A 24,421-nucleotide genomic window follows, 5' to 3' on the forward strand; every position below is an offset into this window, starting at 1 on the left:
TTAATATTTTTTTAAAGTATATTCAATCCAGGAAGTGTATATGAGTGAAAAAAAGTAAAAAAACCTTCAAATCTTAGAACTCCGCAATGACACATTATTGTCAAAAAACAAAGATTTCACTAATCCCATTTTTAGTCTTCATTAACCAACTCTGTTTATTTCATATGTGCCTTAACATAGAAGTTTAAATAGATTTAACATCTGGAAACAACACACATTCAAAATGATAATGTTTACTTTTTGTGAGGTTTAGATTCTACTTTAATAAGAAACTATTCTACGCTCCAAGTCCATTTTGTGGCACTTCTCTTTATTATAATGGGTGCAAGTTATCACTACCATAGCTAGTATTCAGCCAGTATTTCTATGTTTATATATGTAACTTGGCCGTAACAATTTACACCAGGCTAAAATTTAATAAACAAAATCCCAATCAAATAATATATTTATTTAATAAATGTTAAAGCACATTCCAATCCTCTGATGGGGCTTTACTGTTCCAGCACTTTACCAGGACCTCTCAGAAGAGTTCCAGTTCACTCAAGACACTCAATAGTGATATGACCCTTGTGGTAGGACACCATCTTAAAGGAGGCTATGGTTACAAAAGGAAAACTTCTTCAGCTTCACATTGGTTTAGATTATCCCATCTGTTCACATAATATAATGGGTCTATCCTTGATACACCTTCGGTAATTTGGAAAAAACTACTGTTCTGGTGACTGGCAAAGGTAAGATGTGTATTGTATTAAAGATTTTCCCCCTCCCTTTACTATGCATTCAAATATTATGTATGATTAATAACTTCTCTTTATCAAAAGTACAAATCCTTTAGGCCTGCATTAGGGATTAGTAGTGGTGTCTGTTGGGACATCAGGAATGGGGTGATGATTCAAGGCCTTCTAAATCTATATACAGACTTTGGAGATGAGGAGGAGAAAACACTTAACTCCTGCAGAGTTGAAGACAAGCCCAAACAAAAGGCAATAATAAGGACTTGCGCCCATTGAAGGCGGTGTCTGTATATAAAGACTAATGGATATTCTGGGTATAGTGATATATTTCAGAGCAACAGGCTTGGTAGCCTATAGTCTGGCAATATGGCATGGACTTTGGTGCCCTTTCAGAGGGCTTGGGTTTGAGGTTAAGGCATTGGACTGGGACTGAGAACTGGATTAAGTTTTTTGCTCTGCTCCCCCACTGCTAATGTGGAGAAGTACCTTATTCTTGAATGCTCAGTTTGAGCAAGGGGATCTCCAACTGACTCTAATGTGTCTGTGCCTCAGTTTCCCATCTATAAAATGGGGATGGCACCTTTCTACCTCATGTGGGTATCTGTCAGGATAAATTCATTAATGTTTAGGAAATACTCAAATATGAAGGAGATGGATTTAGATGATAGAGTAAGGTGTCTGAATCATTCAGTAGGGAGACCTGATAACATCTAAGTTATAAGGTCTTCAACTGCTGTTCACTAATATGTTAATAAAGTTGCAGCCTATTTTCTTCCAACATTCTATCTTCATTCAGTAGGCAAATAGCCACTTTGGATGTAACAGCGTGCTTTTTTGTATTCCTGGAACTGAAAAACTGTTTTGAAGTTTAAAAGAAAAGTTTGGGGACTTAATTTAACAATGTGAACTAGAGCCTTTTTGCTGGAGAAGTAATGGGGAAGAGGGAGAAAGGGGCATATGGACACTATTTGTACCCTGGAGTACAACCCAAGCACAGTATGCTAAACTATATTCCAGGACTTTTACTGCACTGTAGAATTTCCCCATGGTGAGTTAGCACGTGGCAATAAGGTGTGCTGTAGATTCACACCCTGGCTGGCTGCACACTACTTCTCGGTATAGACAAGCCCTTTATCCTGATTGGCTGAGCCTACCCAGTGTAATGGAGAAAACCAGCTATAAGGCCACGTATTCAAAGAGGGGGAAATTCACCCCTGTGCAGAGAGCCCACACAAGATCTATATGCCACTTACACACTGCTTTGAAGATTTAAATGGGACTTAACGTGGCACATAGTCTTGTGATTTTAGCTGAGCTTTGTAATTGAAGTATCATCAAACAAAATTAAAAAAATCATTCTTAAAACATATATTGTGAAAGTTCCTTGGACTTTGTGCAGGACTGGCATGGGTATAGTAGGGTTACCATATTTTGTGCCTCCAAATGGAGGACACTCCCCGGGGCCCTGGCCCCGCCCCCAGCCCCGCCCCAACTCCGCCCCCTCCCAAAGTCTCCGCCCCCTCCCCTGCTTCCCGCGAACATTTAATTCGCGGGAAGCCTGAAGCAGGTAAGGGGAGCGGGGGGGGGGAGGAGGCGCGGCCCAGGCTGGCCCCCCGGTGGCTCCAGCCTGGGTTGGCTCGGGCCCTGGGGTGCCGGCCCCGACCGACCACCCCCCGCGGGCCCGGCGCACCCCCGGCTCCCAGCCCCACAGGCCCAGCTCCCCGACCCCGGCCCGGCTCCCAGCCCCGCGGGCCGGGCTCCCCGACCCCGGCCCGGCTCCCAGCCCCGCGGGCCGGGCTCCCCGACCCCGGCCCGGCTCCCAGTCCCGCGGGCCCGGCTCCTCGCCCCGCGGGCCCGGCCGACCCCGGCCCGGCTCCCGGCCCGCGGGCCCGGCGCACCGACCCGGGCCCGGCTCCCAGCCCCGCGGGCCCGGCGGACCCCCCGGCTCCCCGACCCCGGCCCGGCTCCCGGCCCCGCGGGGCCGGCGCACCGACCCCGGCCCGGCTCCCGGCCCCGCGGGGCCGGCGCACCGACCCCGGCCCGGCTCCCGGCCCCGCGGGGCCGGCGCACCGACCCCGGCCCGGCTCCCGGCCCCGCGGGCCCGGCGCACCGACCCCGGCCCGGCTCCCCGACCCGGCCCCACGGGCCCGGCCCGGCTCCCCGGCCCGGCTCCCGGCCCCGCGGGCCCAGACCGGCACCGCGCTCCCGGCCCGGACCCCGGCCCCGCGCCCAGCCCGGCCCGGCACCATGCCCCCGACCCCGGACAAAGAGGCCCCGGCCGAGCCTCCCGATTTTCCCGGACATGCCCGGCTTTTGGGGATTTCCCCCCGGACGGGGATTTGAGCCCCCAAAAGCCGGACATGTCCGGGAAAATCCGGACGTATGGTAACCCTAGGTATAGCCTCTGAAGGAGAGCAACTTTAAAACACATTGGGAGCTCCACAATAGCCCTGCTAAGATCCTGCTAAGGCAATGCACTAAATCTGAGACATCTCCATGCCATGCCATATCTCTTCCCTGACCACTGACCACTTTTTGGGATACAGCCCACCACGAGCTATTCCAACAGAGATAGGGTGGCAGCCACTTTCTGCTACTGCAGCCTCCCTTGTAGGCGTCTGGCAGAGCTGAATTTAGCTCAGTCGCTATATCTGTGTGTAGCTAGGGAGACAAAGTTTGCTGAAAAGAATATTTCATATGGCAAGGTACTGTGTTCTCTGTTAGATCACACTAACACAACAGCAGTTGAAGCCTATGACCGTTTTATTCCTCAATGTGACTGTCTAGCAATCCCCACTATTAATACACTAAAATTGTATAATCATTTGTAAAAGGCCATACTTCAGTGCTGAAGTGCATATGCTAATGTACATCAGAATAAAAATAATTTAAAAATATTAAAAGATCATCCTCTAAAAGCTTAACAAAAGCAGTCCTTGGGGCAGTTCAGGAAAGGAAAGGGAACAGAACAGGTAAAAGGATTTAATGAACACAGAGACAACAGTCAACTTTTAAAGATCTTTAAGAGGTCTTTCTAAAACTGGGCTGAAATGGTCTGAGCAGATTCCATGCATAAAAAGATCCATCACAGCAAAAGCTGAATTGCCCACTTAATACACAATAGTGAGATTCCTAAACAGTGAGTGGTGTCTAACAGCAGGCCAAGATTCAAAGAGCTAAGGCCTTTACCATTAAAGGCTTTAAAAAAAAAAATCAACCCACCCCTTTCTAGGCAGCCAGTGTAAATAACACAGAAATTAATGATGTGAGTAACTCCTATCACCAAACATATTCATTTTGCTAGCAAAAGATAAATCCTTTTAAGAAGAAATTACAGTAACTAAGATTCACAGGGGACACTCTGCAAGAAGGAATAAATAAGAGAACAGATTTGTCATGGGATAAATAAGGCCACAGACCAAGCTAATTATAGAATTTGAAACAGAGCTTTCTATGGTAAAAGTGTGGTCGGATTAACACCAAAATTCTTTATTTGCGTGACTCACTAACTTCAAAAGACTGCCCACAGTAAACAAAAATATGAAGAGAAAGAAATATCTTTATAATAGCAGCCTAGGCCTAGCAGCAAGGCTTCTGTTTTCCCAGGGTTGAAGACAAGGTTGCTCTGCCACATCCAAATAGCAATGTCTTCTAGACCTTTCTCTAGAGGCTGAACTTGCATTGTCCATGAGACCAGAGAAATACAATTGTATATCAACACAGAGAGCAGGAGCAAATGAGAGATACCAAGGGCAGGCAGCCATGCAGGCCAAAGAAGAAACAGTATGAGGCAGATACAGTTGGCTTCCTGCCTTTTCCTTGGAGTTCAATCCTCTTTGTGTCACTCCACTGGTTCCCACTTCTCCATCACAAACACAAACTACGCATCTTTGTTTTTAAAACCCTTAGCCAATACCAGATTTAAAAATGCTGGGGCCCTGTGCACTGTGACAATTGGGGACCCCCTCACCTTTCATGTTCCAGGGGGGTTAGGGACCCAGCCTGGGGGACTGGAGCCTTCAGGGGAGTCAGGTCCTATCCCAGGGCAGTGAAAAGCCCGGGGGGAGAGGAGGAAGGGAAGGGATGTCAGTTGCTGTCCCTGGGGAGTGGAAAGCCCAGGGGAGGGGGCTCCACCCTGCAGTGACTCCTTTCCTGTCGGGCTGGCCCAGCTCCCCTCTCTGGACTGTTGGCTCTAGCCACATCATGCAGGAGTGCCCCTCACAATGCCCTGCATATTGGTTAATCTGGGCCTGCCCTTTTCCCTACTCATCATCTTTTATATGCTACTGAGACATTGACCACCCAATTCCATGAAGTCAATGGTGCTAGCCTTCATTGTTTATTTGTTAAGTTTTCAACAAACACCTTCATGCTTTCTGCCTAGCCACATCTCATGCAATTAAGGAGTTTCCTGTAAACATCCACACAGCCATCTCTCATTGCCCACCTTCAAATCCCACCTTAAAACTTCTCTCTATGCAATGGCTACAAAAAATTCATCAATGGTTAGGCAGCTGGTATGCTGTGACCGCTGCGTCTCATGCTGACCAGTTTTGTCTCATCACCTTGTGCTGCCATCTGTTCATTGTATCCATTTGTTCTCTCATGTCTTATACTTAAATTATAAATGCATGGGGCAAGAACTGTTTTTGTTATGTGTTCGTACAGTGCCTAGCACAATGGGTCCCTAGTCCATAATTAGGGCCCCTAGGCATTATTGTACTATAAAAAATCCCCTCCAACTTATAGGGTTTTACTGGCTTCTGGAGCTGTTGAAACATACTGGGGCAGGGTTGCCTTTGAACCCTAGCAACTCCCTTGTATATCTTCTGCACGACTACCCTTTGTCTTTCTTTGGCTCTAGTACATGACTGGATACCAAAGTCTATGGGAAAGGAGGAAATTGTTAGCCAGGGTTTCAAAGGAGGCTCAGAATTCTCAGAAATGGGGACTTTGGTTAATTAGGGGATGGTATGGGCATTTGCAGATCCTGCAGATTGCTGTAGTCCTGTCTGCAAGCTCTCTTCTGCATTCCCTCCTTCTTGCCTCCTTCCACAATCTGGCTCTCTCTTATCCCAAGTTCCAGACCCCCAAGTGCATAATAAATAATTATAACAAAATATGTAATCCATTTTGCTTTTGTTTTCATATTATACCAATAACTGATCAAAAATAGTTTCAAACATTTTAGAGCAACACAAAATACTTTGACACTATACAAAACCAGAAGTTTTAAAATATGCTTTCTGGGACAGGACACTACCCTATTCGGTTCCTAACTCAAGAGAGACACATTTAAAGCTAAAGTATTAGATTAATACAACTTTGTGATCTTTAGAGTTGCAGCTTAAGAATTTAGAGAAGAATTTTCATTAATCAATTAAATTGCAATATAAAAGTTTGACACAGTGTTTGAATATACTGTACTTCAAAATAGTTCAGCATATTCTGACACCAAATGGAGAGCCATTGCTGTTATATGCTATCTCAACTAGAGAAGCAACTGGGCTCCATTCTATCTTGATGCGCAATCCCCATCTCTAACTGTTTAAAAAAAGTTTACCTCTAGGCCTCTGGTTTTCAGCACATAAAGAAGACTGTATCATTAGTCTACTATTCTATTAATTTTGAAATCCTAAGAACAAAAGTCATTAATAAGTTTAATTGTTCCGACAGATTATCACTAATAAAAGCACCACCACATATATTTGACAAAAGCTTTAATAGCAGAGTCCTTCCACACTTCTTGAGCAACCTATTTGGTATATTTGCACTTTTGCCAACGGTACCAAGCATTCCCAAACTTGTGATGAATACTGTTTTCCTGTAAAATCTATAAACTGTTAAAAGTCCCAGCTATTCTGTTAGGAACTAGAGCTGCATTAGCTCACCCAGTGGTTTCAGTCCCAGCAGTGCCATCTATTGGAAAACTCACTAAAATAATTTAATCTCAGAAAATTCAAATGTTTGTTTTATTATAAAGAAAATATATTTCAGTCTGGATTGATAAAAAGTCTATATTGCAAGAAATGACCAAGGAATATAACCACGTAGAAAAAGAGAGAGCGTTAAATGTTAAAATTGAAGTTCTAGAGAAGTATGGTTGCAAGACATTTCTCCAGTTTGGAAAGAGAAGCTGCCACTGATCCCTCCCACTTTAAGGGACATGAAGCATTGTGGATCCAATTCAGATTTTTTTTTTTTAACAAAAGAAAAAACAGGGACACTGAGAATTCTGCAGTGGGAGAGGCCTGGAAAGACACAGTTTGTTTAAACCCTGAATTATTTCATTTTGTTGGATGTCGATATTGCGGCACAGAAAAAATGTAGAATGATTAACTATTCAGGAAGCCACCCGCACTGATTAGGTAATTGCCATAGTGCTGTGTGTTAAATTACACATGTATCCTTTGGTTGTCCAGTTTTGTCCAAGTGATTCAGTGGTGATGACATAGTAATCTATAATACCCACTGGTCCAGAATCCTGTGATATAATTTTAGTCATGATAATGCAGCAGCGTATCAGAAAACTGCCTATACTATTTGAGTTTTAAGAAGACATGGTGGGAGTGAACTGACAAGCGTTTCACTGGGGTTATGTTGAATGTAAACTAACTGATCACCATTTCTGTCAGAGGAGCTTCAAAAAACGGTATGATGGGGGCCCATGAAAGTGATACAATCACTAGCAACAACAATTGAATAGGTAGACATTTTAAATTAAAACAGGAACAAAGAAGCCTTAAGTTTTCCCTTGATAGACTCCAGGCCTCTGTTTAGTGTTCCTTGTATGCTTAACAAGGAATGCAAGCTAAAAAGTGGAGAAAAAGACCTCAGAGCAAATATGAATATCTGCAGCTGGTCTAAAACACAGTGATATGTCTCTTGAGAGAATAGGTAGATGAGAGCATATCAGCCTTGTGCTCTGCAGACTGCCCTGTCTCCCCATTCATTACCAGATCCAATTTAAATTCCTCATCTTCAAGGCCTCAATGGGCAAGGGCCAGACTACCTTTAAAACTGCTTCTTTCTCCACACAACATGAAGAATACTAAGATCCACAAGACAAAGAAGTTGACGGTACCCAGGCCAAAGCTCTGCCACTGAGGACAAGGTATTTTTGGTGAAGGGTGACCAGCTATGGAATTCACTAAGGCAGGGTCAGAACTGAGTTCATGTCTTTTTTTCCTTTAGAGCTCAATATAACACATAGGTCTTTTACAAAGGCCTTTCTCCTCAACAGAGGCAGTAATAAGCAGACTGACAAGTTAAACTCTTTCTGAAGGAGACCAATGATTTAAAAAAAAAAAGTTGAATGATGAGAACCTCCAGAGTTAATTAGTAAGGATTACACAATAAAAAAAATTAGAAGGGATGGTTCGACTAAAAAAACGTGGTGAAAGTGTGAAGGATTTACAGGTGGCCGTTTAAAATTTTTGGTAATGGGACAGCCCATTTTTCTACAGATCAGTTCAGATTTAACCCTATTTGGAACTAGATTATGCCCTTGCGGACCGGAGGAAGGGGTAACATAGCAGCTGGAGCCTTCAGGACAAATCCTAACCAACAAAATTCCTTGTGAGTGCTCCCAGGTAGAGCACCCCCCCTTATTTGTTGCACCAACCTTGTAAAGCATGTACAGCATACGCTCCTGTGCTCTTTGCTAAACCCATCTGCCTTGTACAGTTCAAAAATCACTGAGCTGACCTTTGCCTCAGACCTCATTATTTTCAAAAGCATCTTGTCCAGAACAGAAAAAGAACAAAAAGACAAATGGCAGGAGCCTCCTCTGAGTTACCTGGACAATAAGATTACGACTTTAGTTTTTAATGTGGATGGCCATTAGGTCCCATTTAGGGAGACCATCACTTCTGTCAGAATATAAGGAACACTAACTACCGATAATTCTTCTTTAGCAGTGGATTTTGTATCTGGCTGGGGCTCAGATAATCTACTATAGAGTTTAACAATCCTGCAATCTGAATGTCTGAAAGTTGAGAAGATTTCTCTAGGTCCGGAAGAAGGTATTGGAGCTGCTCCTGCTCCTTGATCTGCTTCCTCCCAGTTGTTGATATAGGCAAATCACAGTCACACTATTCATTTAATCTCTAGCCAGGTATTTTCAAAGTGCCAATCAGCATAGTATCTAGGCTTCTCACAATTTTCCCATCAGGGATGGACAAAGTGGCAGAAAGAAATTCAAACTGCTATGATCTCCAAGTGACCTCTCTTGGATCCATCAATACTGCGCCACATGGTGGCCAAAACACACATTCCCCATCTTGTCAGATTTGTGTCTGTTAATGTCCCCATCCCAGAGAGATGTTGAGGAGGAACTGTGGCAAATCTTTTCAACCTGCAGCTTAAGTGAAAAAAGACTTGAAGATGTTGGTTTAATTACAGGTGCACGAGTTCCACTCCTGAGACAACCTATGGCTCAAAAGCCAGAGTAAAGACTAGCTCCAGGAGCCACTTCTATGCAAGCTGTCATTATCCTAGTGCCCGAAGACATGCCCATACAATTGACTGGGATCAATTATATAAATGTGCAGCTTCACTATTTCTGGTTCATACCTATGAATTTAAAATCTTACTTTCAAGAAGATCAGTTCTTTAGAGGGAAAGTAGGAGATATTTTGACCCATCTCACATACGTCCAAAAGCAACTGAAGGCTGCTTACTTCATGGTCCACATCCCTACCTGATTTCACCTAGATTAATCAACTGATAAGTTACAAATAGATAAGAGATCATTTTTCTAGATAGCAGGGGTCAGGACACCATTATCTTGTTGAAGTGCAAGGGGCTATGACCCAGACTAACACAAGAACCCTAAATTGCCAGTGACTTCTCAGTGCAAAGAATCCCCATAGGAGCAATTTTAAACTGTTGAAGACTGAACAGAAGAACTGAAGTTTTGGGTTCTGCAGGTATTGTCCTGGCTGGAGTTACTGAGCCCCATTAATTGACCAAAGTTTAACTGCTTTGCTACCTTATTTAAAACCATATTTTACAACAACTGTGCACATTGCAAGCACAAGTGGCACAGTACAACACACCACTCATGGTCCCTAGCATAGAGCGATATGTTGGAATGCCTCTGCACCCCAGCCGTCTCCAGCTACCAAAAGACCTTTCAGGACAACAGGCAGCCAGCCAGGTACAACTTAGAGGAGGTCTGAGGATGCTTTAATTTACATCAGGATCCAATTTGGCCCTTGAATTGAAGAATTAGGGGTTGTAAAAAGTGCTCTCTTGGATCCTGTGCGGAGTCTAGCTTGGCCTAACCAAAGAATCAGACCCAAAGACAGCCAAGTCACTACTGCAAATATAGACTAGTGTATGACTCAAAGTAAAGTTATAAGGTTACTAACTTCTCATCAGACAAGTTATATTAAGCAGCTCTAGATTGTTATGGCTAACTGGTTCCCAGCTGAGAAAGTCTGAGCAGAAAGTTCAAGTTTATTGTAGGGGTGGATGTTTCCTTGTGACCTCCTACTAAGATCTTTGTTTTGGCCAGATTTTCTAACTCCACAACAATCTGAGAATCAAAATATATAGAAGTATGTGTGTGTTTATGTTTAGGGTGTGGGGAAAGTGAAAAGTTATTATTCTTGTTTTGGATATTAATTGAAAGGATATTACCCTTTTGAGTCTATTGGATAAAGGATAAAGAATACCTGTAGGGAACAATTGGCACTGGTAGAGGGATGGACTAATGACCTAAGAGGCCTTTTCAGTCTGTAACTTCTATGGTTCTATAATCAAAGATCGGCACTATCTGAACGTAAGAAGTTTGAATAATTTTATTCACCTTTGTCTTGAACGAGTGGGTCTGCTTTCTGCTGAGCCAGTTTTCTTTATGACTGGGCTCACTAAGTCCCCAGTTTTACTTAGCCTGAATCTTGAGGGAAAGGAAGGATGACTTGGATGACCTATAAAAGTAGATGATTTTTTAGAACAACAGGAGTACTGTCGAACTCATGGTGGGAGTAGAGATGCAAGCTGATTTTTCCTTTGGAAGCTCATACCGCTTGCCTCATATTTTAGGAGCCTGATCTAATAATACATGGTTTGCCAGTATCATGAAATGAAGTGTTTGATAGCCAGGAAAGCTGGATGGCCCTGATTTATTCCTCTTCTTTGATTAGCTGCACTTGTGAAATGCAGAACAAAAGAGAGGGTAATGCAGAGTAAGGAGTCAGTATCACTCTCCCAGAGATGCAAAAATCTTCCTCCTGTGATAATCTGCTTTTCTGATCGCCCTCTTGCTTAGGGAAAAGAGGACCAATGCAACTATTCTAGATTAGTAGATGCAAGACTCTGTAGGAACGAGCCCTTACTATATCAATATTTATTAAAAAGCATAATTTCAATAGATATGGTATGTGCAAAAACATCCAAATTATAAATAATTCTATATTATTAAATGTTTAAAATATACATAATTTGATTACATATTTATTTAATGTATTTATAAACCTGGTATCTACAGAATGAACTGCTATGAACTTTTTCAGTTACACAGAAGTTATTGTAGGAGTCTGAAAGCTATCTGTGTCTGTACACTCACATACATTTTCTCTTCTTTTAAACTCTTAAGGCCAAATGTTCCTAAATGGTGGACCTAAGGACAAAGACACTTCAACAGTTTATAATCAGTTTCTTCCGAATCCTTTCACTGAAGGGCTTTGCTGCCCCACAGAAGTAGCAGAAGGTTCACTGAAGAGGAGGGGAGTATTTGGGCTTTAAAATTTAAATACAGTAACACTAATCTAATTTGTTTTAAAAATACACTCCCCTTCCCCCAAAATCACACACTTTTACATAGAGCAAAAACCACTGAAAATAAGCATTTATAAAAGAGGAATGATGGGGTTTTGGCTAAGACACTGGAGTGGGACTTAGGAAATCTGGGCCCTAGCTCTGCCACAGACTTTTGTGAGATTGGGCAAGTCACTGGACCTCTCAGGAGTTGCTTGCCTGCGCTTGCATGTCACTGTCTCTCTTCTGCTGGGATAAAATTAGTTTTGCACTGAGCACTAGATGTTCTCTATTTGTAACTGTTGTACATTACTGCACTGCAATTATATATCTTTTCCTATAATTTTTAAAGACACCAGGTTTTTGGCTTACTCATCCTGGCAGACAGTGTTTTAGGCCACATAAGTGAATGATGTTTCTTGCTTTTTATACCTGTTAAAGGATGGGAGGCAGAGGGATTCAGACCCCATCTAGGAAAGCAGTTAAGCATGTATGCAACTTTAGGCTCATGAATAGTCCTGTGATGAAAGATTCATTATTGACTTTCATAGGTCTATTCATGTGCCTAAAGCTACGCACATAATTATGTGCTTCACCGGATCAGGGCCTTCCTTCCTTCCACAGAGAAGAAATGAAGATAGCCAGTAGGGACTGATGAGAGTTTGTCCACAAAAGGGCCCAATTCCTCAGTAAAAGATATTGGCCATTTAAATATCAGTATTCACAAGCACCTATGTCTTTGTGGCTGGTTGGGTGTTGTGCCATTCTTACAGAACAATGAGCAGCAATAGCATGCCCTTTCCTAATTACCTGCAAGGGTTTCCTGCCTGCTGACATTCATTTGTAGTGATTGAAGTGTTTACTTTATATTAATAAAGTTGCTGTCTTTTTACCACTTTTATTCTAAATATTGGTATATATTATTTTATTTGTCCAGGTCCATGGAAAAAATCAGTTTGTTTAAATTTACTAAACACGTATATTACTTCCTTTGGTAATATAGTTTGACTGATTATGGAATATTTGTCAGTTTAAACTCTTTAAGAAAAGGAGAAAAATACTAAATAATAAATAAAGAATAAGCTACATCAAAGCATTATTTAATTGATGGATCATTAATACAGACTATTACAAATTGTAATATTGTTGTGAAAGGTCTGTATGTGCATCATGTATCCTATAATAATGTTTTATGATCCACAGCTGCATATGAACTTATGTCGGGTATGATATTTAGCATGGGCCGACTACTGATTTACATTTATGAGTGTCTTTCAACATAGAACAGACACTTTCAGTGTAGAAATCTGCAGGGAGTGGGAGATGGAGGAAATGATAATGTCACACTTAAGCCTATATCCCATTTGCATAGGTAAAGGCTGTGCTAGGGGCCAGCACATTCTGAGTTTAGCTCAGCAATTAACAAAAGCTGGGGTACTAAGTTTCTGGGGGAAGCATTAGCCAATATGTACAGCAGCAGCCTCTGGTGGCCTAAGAAAAATACTAAGTCTATATGCAGGGGGTGGAAATATGTTTTTTAAAAGTATGTATGTACATATTTAGCTATTTGACTCAATTTTCAATCCAACACATTAAAAACAGATGCTTTAAAAAAATGATCTGTTGGCAATATGCTTGTTAAAATCTGATCAGTAAGAATATTAAAATTCACTATGCATTAATTAACACATTATATGAAAGTAAAATGTCTTTGTTTCATCATTTTACAAAGTATTATAGTCAATGCTGATCATCAGGGAGTTTTTGCCTTGGGTTTGTGTTGCTGAAAAAGAAACTAAATTTATAGGATTATTACTAAATTGATGACATTTTCTGTCTTCACTCTAGAATTCAGTTGGCAGATGTTTTCAAGAACAAAAAATTCTGTCTTATTACAAAACATATTAAGCAGGTTTTCCTGCCATAATGTCTGACATGATGTTTATTGCCCAGACCAAATCAATCCCCTTAACAAGCTATAATGTATGCCAGCAAGTACATTATTTCATAGTTAAGGAAACTTACAGCATGAAACAATAAGTACTTTGATCTCTCATGCTCTACTCTTAATGTCGTGCACAATCTGTATTCATCTGGTAAGTAAAATATTTTATACTTTGTGATAATCTTAAATGTTTAGGTCTCTGCTTTTACTTATACCTGTGTATCTTGCATATTTGCATTATTTGAAATAAAAATTAGAAAATACTTGAAGGAAATGTTCATTTTAAAAAGTCGTGGGGAAAGAAACTAGCTCAAATAACAAAGTTAATTTTTTTCCAAATCTTAGCAATACTGGTTATGTAAATTAAATCATCACTCAGACAGCTTTAATTTGTTCAACCAACACTTATTCATCAGGCCACTGTAGGTCTAAGCCAGTGGTTTTCAACCTGTGGTCCACAGGCCCCTGAGGTCCACAAACTATGTCTAAGAGGTCCACGAAAGGTGGTTGTTACCACAGAATAGTAGTTTTCAACTTGTGGTCCACAGTGCATCCCCAGACTGTGCTTAAAATTTCAAAAGGGGTACACACCTCCACTTGAAATTTTTTAGGGGTCCACAAATGAAAAAAGATTGAAAACCACTGGTCTAAGCGACCCAGAGATCATAATTGAGGTTGTCTATTCCCACTAATTAACAGTTCATCAATTTTGCCAATGCATTTGGCAAACAAATTTTCCTTCAACAACAGATATGTGTCTTTTCTTTTTACACCTGTTTGTACTTCAGTAAACTTATTTACCATGGCTAGTGTTAGAAAATCCTATTTCTTTACTAATCTTGGATCTCCCCTCTCTCTGTGACAGTTTGCCTCTCTCCGTGACAGTTTACCCAATGGCAAAATAGATATAACAATACTTACCTGCCTTACACGGGTGATATAAGGCTTAATTAAGGTTTGTAAAAATGTTTTGATATGTGCTGTAGAAGTACATCACACTCTATAGTATTTTAGAGGTCCCCAAATCCCATAGACTAAACGGTGCTCTTTATTGCTAATGATTGTTCAGTTTTTTTCGAGGCTGATAGGCAAGAGAATTGAAATTGTTTGTCTAGGTACGTAACAATCCAGAGGTGCTTTTACCTCATTTCACAAGACTCTGCATTGTTGCCTATTGATGAAAATGTGAAGTAACCTTTCAGATTTCAGAGTCAACAGCATCAGGTGACGTTTGCATACTTTTGGTCTATCCTGCTCTCAGTGAATTCAGTAGGCACAGAACTGGGCCCGCAATGTACACTGCACATGAAGACTTGTGCTGTTACTTTCCATTCTTAAAAAAAGGGAATTTCAGTACTCAACTTTGAAATAAGTCTTCATTGGATAAAGAGAACAGTGCAAAAACTTGCATTTTACGTATTCGTAGGGCTTCATGAAACCACTACGTGTGTTCTATCAGGCAAAATAGCCACAAGTAGAAAGATACCATAGATAGGAAAGAAATGTGGAAGGATCACTGCATTAAAAAGTAATCTTAGTCCTAATACTAGCACTGGATTGCTGGAGTAAGGCTTGATAACTGGCCCAACCAGTGTACGCTGCCTTTTTGTGAATAAGGCTGCCTCTCTCAAAGGCTGGGATTGGCTGGTTGGCAGATTGGTACAGTTCATAAAAAGTAGTGCCCTTCTGGTCGCTTTCTACGTACATCTGTAAAGGTTCTTATTGTTTCTACACTCAGGAAAATAGTTTATTTCCTGAAAAGGTATAATTTTTTGTTTGTTAATGCTTCTCCCAAGCCAAGTGTATAAAATTTTTAACTAGGTAGTAAAGCTAAAAATCACTGTTATAGCTGAAGCACAATTAATTAATAAGAACATGTTCAAAATTAAAATGATTCTAACACCTATTTTGTTGGATGTTTCTCTTTTTCACATCAGAATGGCATGCAAATTCTTATTGTTTTAACCATTCTGTGGCATTTCTGACATGTTTTAATGTTGAATAAAAATGCTAACTTTCATAATAAGGGCCTTGAAAATTGCACGACTGTCTAGAATGTATAATGCATAGTATGTATATGAAGAAGAATGTGTCAAAGTGCAAATAATATTGTTTGTGCCCCCTGCAGAATTAGAAATCCTTGGGTAGCACTGTTATAACGATCCCATGCTGCTAGCATTACAAAGTGCAAAGGTTCACTGAGTAAGAAAAGAGCAAGGGACAGAGTTTCCTCATTACACCATTCTTGAACTATTCTAGCTTAAATATTTATTAAGATATTAATAACTCTCTCCCTTTATCTGCCTTCAGAAGCTTAGCGGAAATACAATGGATGGCTGCTCATATGAAAACAATACATTAGAGGGTAAAACTGCTACCACACAAGATGAACACCAGTATTTTGCACAATACATTATTAATTCAGCAGGTAATATATTAAAAATTATTAGGCTATAACTACTGCCTCCCAAGTACAAGACAACAACATAATACTGTAAATACATGCATGACATGTTGTGTAGCTAATATGTTACCAAAGCTGTATTAGGTGTTTCTTATATATACACATCTACTTATAAAACATTTTACGAAGTCTTCTTTAAATCAGTTTTTGTAACACATAATATGTTCCTTTGGGGTTTATTTGAAGTTCCTCTTTGAAAACAGAAAGCAATATTTGCAGCTCTTCCAAAACTTCCCATTCGATACATGACAAAAAAATAGCAATACAAGAAAGAGTGACTCATTTTAAATGAATTCTTTAAGACATAAGTGAGTAGTGTGTCTATATATTTAAAGAAAAAAAGCATAGCCATTTTTTTAATGTAAATATGTATACTAAATATAAAATACTTCAGCACATAATTTAGTATTTAGTAAAGGCAAATTAAACTAAACAAACTTACTCTAATATACAACTGCACAGTTTCTTTTTCTTTTTGCGGGTTCCGATACTTTTCGTAGAAGTCACGTCGCTTCTTTGTTTCTTTTTGGATTTTATCTTTTCTTTCTCTCTTTTCTGCAGGTTCATCTGAGCTATCAGAGGACAGCTGTACTTGGGCTTTTGTCTTTTCCACTTCAATATAGTTCTCATTGGGATTCAGTACTATTACTCCATAGCCTTCCTGTTTCAGAAAAGACAAAATAAAAGAATATTAATAGAAAGATTGAATCCTGGAAATTGCTTTCAATTAATTTTATTGTTCTTAATAAAAATATATGAAAGTGATTTCATATTGGACAAAAGTATATTATTTTATAGTAATATTTTAAGAAACCTATAGGGTTTTATTTCTGTAACTAAGGGGAAATATATTGATATGTGTATCTGTGTGTGGATACATATATCTCTACATCTATATCCACACGACCTGCCTGTTTCACCTTTTAAAAACAATGTTCAAAATGTGTTGGTGTTATTCATAACTACATGTTATTTTATATGATTTTATCAGAAAGCTACTAGAACTAAAAACTATTATAAGAACACTACATAATGACTAACAAAGTTTATGTCCAGCTAATAAAACTTTTACAATAGAATGGATATCTTTCAAATAAAATCTCTGGAAACTATTCAGCACAGCTTAAAATAGTAACAACCTTTTGTCTAGCTGACCACCAGCATACGATGCACAAACTGATAGCGACAGTAACCATGAATCAATATCAACACTGATTCAGCAATACCGCTTACAAGTCAACTCTGTTAGGGTAGAATGACTTTTAAGTACCACTTTAAAACTGCACTATAACTTCTTTAGGATTAAGTTATGTATTGTATTCTGCAAATCCAGAGAAAAACTATGCTGTGTAGGAGATTATGATTTTGTGCTTCAAGAAATGGAACTGTTGAAGAATACACAAATTTATGTAAGAGAAATAAATTCTCAGTGAAACAGCTATTTGTTTTTATGTAATTTAAAAATAGGTTTCAAATACTGACAATCAATGAAATATAGTAACATTTCTGTGAATTAAGCATTTTAAAAGTGGGTAGGGAAGAGAAGAAGGACAAACAGTTAACAGAATGGGCTCCAATTAAAAATAAAACACTCCTTAATAATAAACAACAACTTTATAATAATAAATAATACATATTTTGTATTAATTAGTTATCAAAACAACCTTATTTCTGCCTTTTTAGTTAAACTTTAATTTTACATTCAGACCAAGTGAGAAGATCAAACAAGTCCACATACCTAGTTGACCAAAGTAAACCAAATCTACACCAACAAAAGATACTTTATTTGGTCTTGCTTTATTCTAATCTGTATAGCTATTCAAAAATCTTGTAACGCATTGTGATCACTGTCAGGTAGACAGATTGTCACTTGGTGATTTTCTACAGTTGGACACACTCGACTAGTTATTAAAATCACATTTGAAGGAAGTTCCTACCCCTCTTCCTTGTGCCTGTACAACTTTTCACGCCCTTCTCAAATTTCTGCTATAACTTCTCCTCCCACCAAAACTAAGTTAAAGGACACTGCTGCACTCTGCTAAACAGGGTGAAATAGAGGCATTCAGTACACTGTCTCTGGTGTAAGGAACATAGTCAAAAAAGGTCACCATAGGCCAAAGAGAAAATTGCCTCCTCACTAGATTCTGTACCATGAGTAAGTGGTCTCCTGTCATGTTTCTTCCCTGCCCTCTCTTCTGAGTGAATTGAACTTAAAAAAAAAAAAAAAAAAAAAAACCTGCCGAAAAATCAACAAAAACCAAACCACCATGAAGATTTGAAATGCAGCTATCCCATAACTGGATATTATAATAATTAATACATTACATTATTATTATAACTAGGAAGAAAGAATACTGTACTATTATTAAATATGTTTTTCAACTTTTAAAAATGAATTTAAGTTTATAAATCTAAAATAAACCCATCACAAAACAGAGTAGTGCTTTAGTAAACCTATGTAAAAATATTAGTGAATTAGGAGAGTTATATGAAAGTACACTTTTTGTGCTATGCTAAATGGTAGGAAGAAATGATGAAGTTTTCAAAACAAACTAGATGAAGTACTTTGGTGATTGTAGCCTGCAGTGTAGAATGCTTTAGTTTGTTGTCCATTTTCTTGATCTGTTCATTTTGAGTGCAGACATTCTGTGCATTGATTCTTTTTGCTTTCTTTACAAAGCCAAATGCAAAATTCATGTATTCATTGTGGTTTTATAACTGTTACTGAAATTTGAAACTCTACATCCACTAAAAACTGGCCACAAAACAGACACATAAATCTTCAAAGAAGCAGAATTTGTCTAAGTTATTGATTATGTAACTGAAAATTACATGAGTCATTTGTCCAATTTTATGAGGACACAATGTCAATTTTTCACAGAGACATCAACAGATGAAAAATGATTCAATTTTTAAATTCACTACTACATAAATCAATTAAAGGATTTTTATCAATTAGATTTTAAATAGCATAACATGTCTCCCTGAACATTTTTATTTTTTTTTGTACTTTTTCAAACCGCCTTTTCCTTAGAGCAACACTACAATAATTAAGTCTTAGCATAATCTGCCAAACAAGTCTCAAAACTTACTGTTATAAAGATTCTATTTTAATATTGTTTTGTTTATCAGAAGTTATGTTTTCATTCCACATTTTCTATTTTTCTTTCACAACTTGGGTTGAAGTGATTATAAGACAAACAATGGTATCAACAAGAGAATTTGAGCTAACATACTATACTCACTCATATGAAATAATATGGATATACAATGTAGCATCTATAACTGCACCAGAATTTAACCTCTATCAGGCTGTACTACACTGTACAAACCTATTTCATCAAAAATGAATACTCATCCTTAGGTAAAAGGCCTCCCTCATGCTGCTGACCTATGAAAACAATGTGTTTCTTAGGATCCATCAACATCTGGAAAAATTATATAAGTAGTAGCACACATTTGCAGTATCAAACTTCATAAATGTATGCACTTATTAAAATTTAAAACAAAAAAGTGCAACCAGAAAATTATAAGTAGAGACAAAGAGCTAAATGCTCCACTGACTTGTAAATATCCATAGAGTTACACATGTTGACATCAATGCAAAATTGAACAGTCAGAAGTTCGTGTAGTTTGAAAAACTGAAAATATTCTTTATCAACTACTAATAATACACAGCAGAGTTTATCACAAATCATTAATATGCCTGTTTAACAAAGATGAACAATTACTATTTAAAATTATATTCTATAAAAAGCCTGTTCAGAAGTGTAACCAGCATTTACTGTAATATCAATAGAGAGGCAAACACTAATCTCGCTTTCAGCCTAGATGCATTATGTAGTGTTATTAAAATATTGGACATGATGAAGTCTTTCATTAAATAAATACATGTTTCTAGGAGAATTTCTTAAGGCTGTGTTCATTTGTAAAAAGTTAGATGTGTCATTCATGTGTATAACGTCGAAGTAGCTTTTTTCTATATATCTGCTGTATACAAATGGAGAAACTGCTCTGCTGTTGAAAAGTTATTTTTGACTACAAAGTTATACTTTGTAAACTGCTATATTTTAAGCATTTGTAATTAGACTGGTCTAATTTTTTTCTGTCTCAAAACAGAATAATCCCCACAGTTCTTCAACTGATTGTTACAAACCAATCCTAATGTACTTCCATATCTCTGAGAGAAGAAATATATGTGTTGCAGTTAATTAACTCCAAGTTTGTTTACATAGTACATCTGTGACTAGATGTGATAATCAAGACAGATATTGATAAAAGTAAACTTCATCCTTTAGTTCAATGGATGTAATTGTAGTTTCTCTATCAGAGTAAAGTAGGTAGGTTTAAATTTCCAGCATATTAATAGGTATTTCCCCAAACACTATTGCTTCAGAAAGGTAAGTTAAGAACTCATAGTCCATACAACTAACTGCTCCCTGAAGTTTAAGAATTGTAAAAGAGCACTGCATGCAAGCTCTAGTTTCGAGTCTATAAATAGAGTTACAAATATATAATAGCTCACTTATCATTTATCCAACAGATGATTGCTAATGGGAAAGCAGACAGGTGTTGGAAAGCACAAAAATCATAAATAAGAAAGCTTGGCAATTAAAGTCATATAGATTCAGAAGTGCACTAGTCACTAAAATACAGCACTATGAAATGGGATGATACTTTTGTCCTTTATTGGAACTTTACACAAGATGTTTGAAATTGAAGTTATATCCAAGTTAATTTACCCTGTTAGTCAGCAATAGTAAGGTCAAAGGCAATCTAAAATATTTGAGGTAAATTCTGAATCTTTTCAAATCTCTTGTGGCTGGCTAAATGAATAATGAGCTGAAAGCATTCAGCCCTGCATATTAATCCACCAAAATGGAATGCCATATGTGACCAGAGAGGTCAGGGGCTAGAGTGGAATCCCTTGACCTATGTAACTATCTTTTCGGCCTGTAAGTAAGGATCTATAAGAGATCATTTTCCTAAGCTTTATCAATCTGATTTTTCAAGTTCAGAATTCTATTTAGACTATTTGCAACAAGATCAGAGCTAATCCTCAAGGGAAATGCAACTCAAAGTGCTTAGGTCTGTAAACTAAATCTGCCCATGGTTAAAATGGACATAGCAATGTCCATTCATCTTTTTGAAAGATGTATGTTCTGTTTATTTCCCATCTTTTTCATGAGAAGGGTACATATATGTCATTGTTACAACATCCTAGGTGCAACAGTGGGATGAGGTCATGACAACCAATCAGAAGTCACTAGTGAAGCGTTAAAGTAAACATAGCTGTTGGAGATGCAGCTCAGCTTGAAAAATGCCCCCTCCATTATTTGAGTAATTTTCTCAAGACGTGACCTGAGACTGAAACGCCTGAAATGTCAGTTGACTCCGTTTTGTGTTTCCACCCAATGTGCATTTTGGCAACTGCACCCTGCTAACACTTTGTAATATTTTCATTCCAGCTACACCTCAACTCTTAGCTCCCTGGATTCCAGTGCTGTGTCCAAGTGTCTAAAAATGCTGTGTTACTGCCAAACATACATTGTCCCAGTAAGTTCCCAACTTAAAATACCTCATCAAGTTAGGCAGGAAAAGAAAACATGCCACAAAAAGTTTTTAGAGGACCACCTGTTGTCTATTATTTTTACATAGCACTTACTCATAAATCATAACACAGGGTAATTAATCAAGCTGTCAAAGAGAAGGTCAAAGGTTATGTGGGGGAGTCAGAAGGTCATGAATGGGCTGATAGAGGTCAGGGTCACACCGCATTCCTCATTATCAAGTTGGGATGAGAGACGGCCCAAGCAAACAAAAGTGAAAGCAGATGGAGAAGTGAGTGGATAAAAAAAAGAAAATTTCACAAACAAAAAGAAAAGTGAAAGAAGAATGTCAGCTGCCTTCAAATAAAGAGGAGAATAGAACAGAAATACACTGAGATGTTCTCAAAAGGTCTCAGACAACATAAAGAAACTACAGTTTGATTATTTAAATACACTTAATATTACTTTCTCTGATCGATCTTCTTGCACGTACTAAGCAATATTACTTGGTTCTGTAATATTTGGTTTGGCTCTGTTACACATCTTGCTTGAAGTTAGTATTTACAAGGTGAATTAGACAAAACAATTATCTGATGAAGGTTGATTCATGTATAAAATTACTTCTAAATGCTAGTTTTCTTCTTTCAAAATGCTTATGGATACAACCAATTAATGTTCAATAAAAAGTTATAACTTGTTTGAAAGATATGTTACAACTTTACTTGTCATACACACAAAATACAAAAACAAAACATCATAAAAGTCCCTTTGGATGACACAACAGTTATAAAATATTCTATCATTACACTGACCTGAATTAGATGCAGAATACTGTGCAAAATTAGCTGTCACCCTTTCCTCAAAATCTTTGTTAATCTCATTTTGAATGTTTGCAGCTTTATCAACACATGCATCAATGTCAGCTCCTTGGTTACTGAACCGCTGTACTTGGAAGAAGATATAATTAAAATGTTTTGGCACAGAAAAGGTGAAATTGTATCTTCCCCTGTTCCCTGAGGAGTCTGTAAAACATGTAGGCTATATTGACAAACACATACCCTTGTCTAGAGCCCTGTCATCCCAGGTCACCCAACTGCTATTTATTTCAAAACATTCAGTTTACACTTACCCATAGTCACCTGCTGTGTTACTAACTTTTAATGGATATTAGAGCTATAAAACAATAAACCTTACATTTCGTTTTCTGACTACTGCCTTCTAATTCTTCATTGCATTTGGTCCATACCTACTTGCATCAAGAATTGTATTCATCTTATTTTACCATACACTACCTTTATGTTAGTAAATATACATTATTCAGTTAACGTGTTTTGCTTTGTTATTTGCTAACCTGGTGTTAATGCAACTATATGAAACAAATCAATAATATCACAATGTTCAAGATTAAAAACCAGATACTTATTGTATTTTGAGTCTACTTTTGAGAAGTTTTACACCTCTCGTTCTCAGAACACACATGACTTATAAAGTAGGTAACTCTAGAAGCAATATTTTGTAGTTTGCTTCTATCCATAATCAGTGTCTCAAATGCCTCTATTTGTAAGCGTTGTAACCCTAACTTTTGTATGATGTGCACTCCAGAACCCAAAATTGGACATACCAAGGCCTTTTCTATATATTTTGAGCATTTTATTTTTCTGAATGCCCACAAACTTCATGGAGATCTACTGTATGCACTATTCCTAATATGAAGTTTCAGTGCCTTTTCAATCACTGCCTCATTTTATGACATTTTAGAGTATACAATTAATTTCCAATGGAAAGTAAAACACCTGAGAAATTTCCAAATTTCTACAACACATGCTTAACTCAATATGAATTAATCTAAAATAAGTATTTCCTTGATCAAACACTGCTTCTTATAGAACTGTCCTCAGTCACATCAGCACCCCCTAATTGTGAAATTTGGACTCTGTGGAAGAGCTCTATGGAAGCTGAGTGGAACAGAATTCAGCCCAACAACACTGAGATAGGTTGTAATGCTGCAACACAAACCTTCCACACTCACTATTTCAGGCTGGAATAATACTTGCTTCCCCCTGCAGTTCTCTGAATTCATGTAGTTACTCCCTTGGCCAGGCCCCTACAGCCCTCTCCATGCCATCTTATTTGGATCTGGTGTATGTTCCCTCTGTGCGGGGAGCCCATATTTCACAGGCCTTATGCCCTCCTCCATGCAACTATTTCCCTTTCTCCTTTCAATAAAGTGGAGTGCAAGATCTTGTATAAGACCTCTGTGTAGCTGTGAATTTACCGTGAGAGAACTACCTCCATCAAGATTGTAATGGAAAGGGTACTTAGCACTTTACATTTTCAAAGCAATATATAACAAACAGAACAGTAAGTAAATAATCCGCACAAGATGCAGATGAGTATTGAGTATTATTAGATCTATTTTACAGACAGGGAAACTAAACCAGGGAGGTTAAGTGACTTTCTGAAAGTTACACAGAAAGTAGTAGCAGAGCTGAGATTAAAATGCAAGAGTTTCTGGATCCTTCCTAACTACCTAAGGTATTTCAAAGGTGCGCATCACTTTACAATCTGAGTTCTCATGTCCAAATTCAGTTTATCAAAAATTCTGCCTCCTTCACCAGAATATCAGAGCATGTCTTTCTGACTTCCTGCTGCATGCATATTACTATTACACAAGCTATATATACACATATATATAGCTATTACAGTTTTAATATTCTGTTTTTTGAAAAACAGTGGTGGAGCACAAGAAGCTATAATTAGATTTATCCTAGTAAGATATACCTCATTTCCTCCCCTACTGTAATAGTGTAAAACATTTTCTAAAGCCAGCTTTTTTGTGAACTGTTCAACAAATCTTTTTGGTGGGTTTAGAGGTAAGTCTGGCTTTATAACATATTTCGCTTGTAGAAGGGTAATCTGAGTTAGCAGGTCCTCCTGGTTCACCTTTTATCTGCATTAAACCATT

At 38.5% G+C, this 24,421-nt stretch overlaps 1 protein-coding gene across 15 annotated transcripts in view; it reads right to left on the bottom strand.

Moving 5' to 3' along the window:
• ARB2A (ARB2 cotranscriptional regulator A) overlaps nt 1–24,421 on the bottom strand; it is a 352,291-nt gene that overhangs the window by 170,806 nt on the left and 157,064 nt on the right. For all 15 annotated transcript variants that reach the window (XM_065599203.1, XM_042855843.2, XM_042855842.2 and 12 more), the window contains one exon: nt 16,350–16,568. In XM_065599203.1, coding sequence (XP_065455275.1) covers nt 16,350–16,568 — 219 coding nt within the window. The remainder of the gene's footprint in view (nt 1–16,349; nt 16,569–24,421) is intronic.

This window comes from Chrysemys picta, chromosome 6 (assembly GCF_011386835.1).
Source record: "Chrysemys picta bellii isolate R12L10 chromosome 6, ASM1138683v2, whole genome shotgun sequence".
NCBI lineage: Eukaryota > Metazoa > Chordata > Testudines > Emydidae > Chrysemys > Chrysemys picta.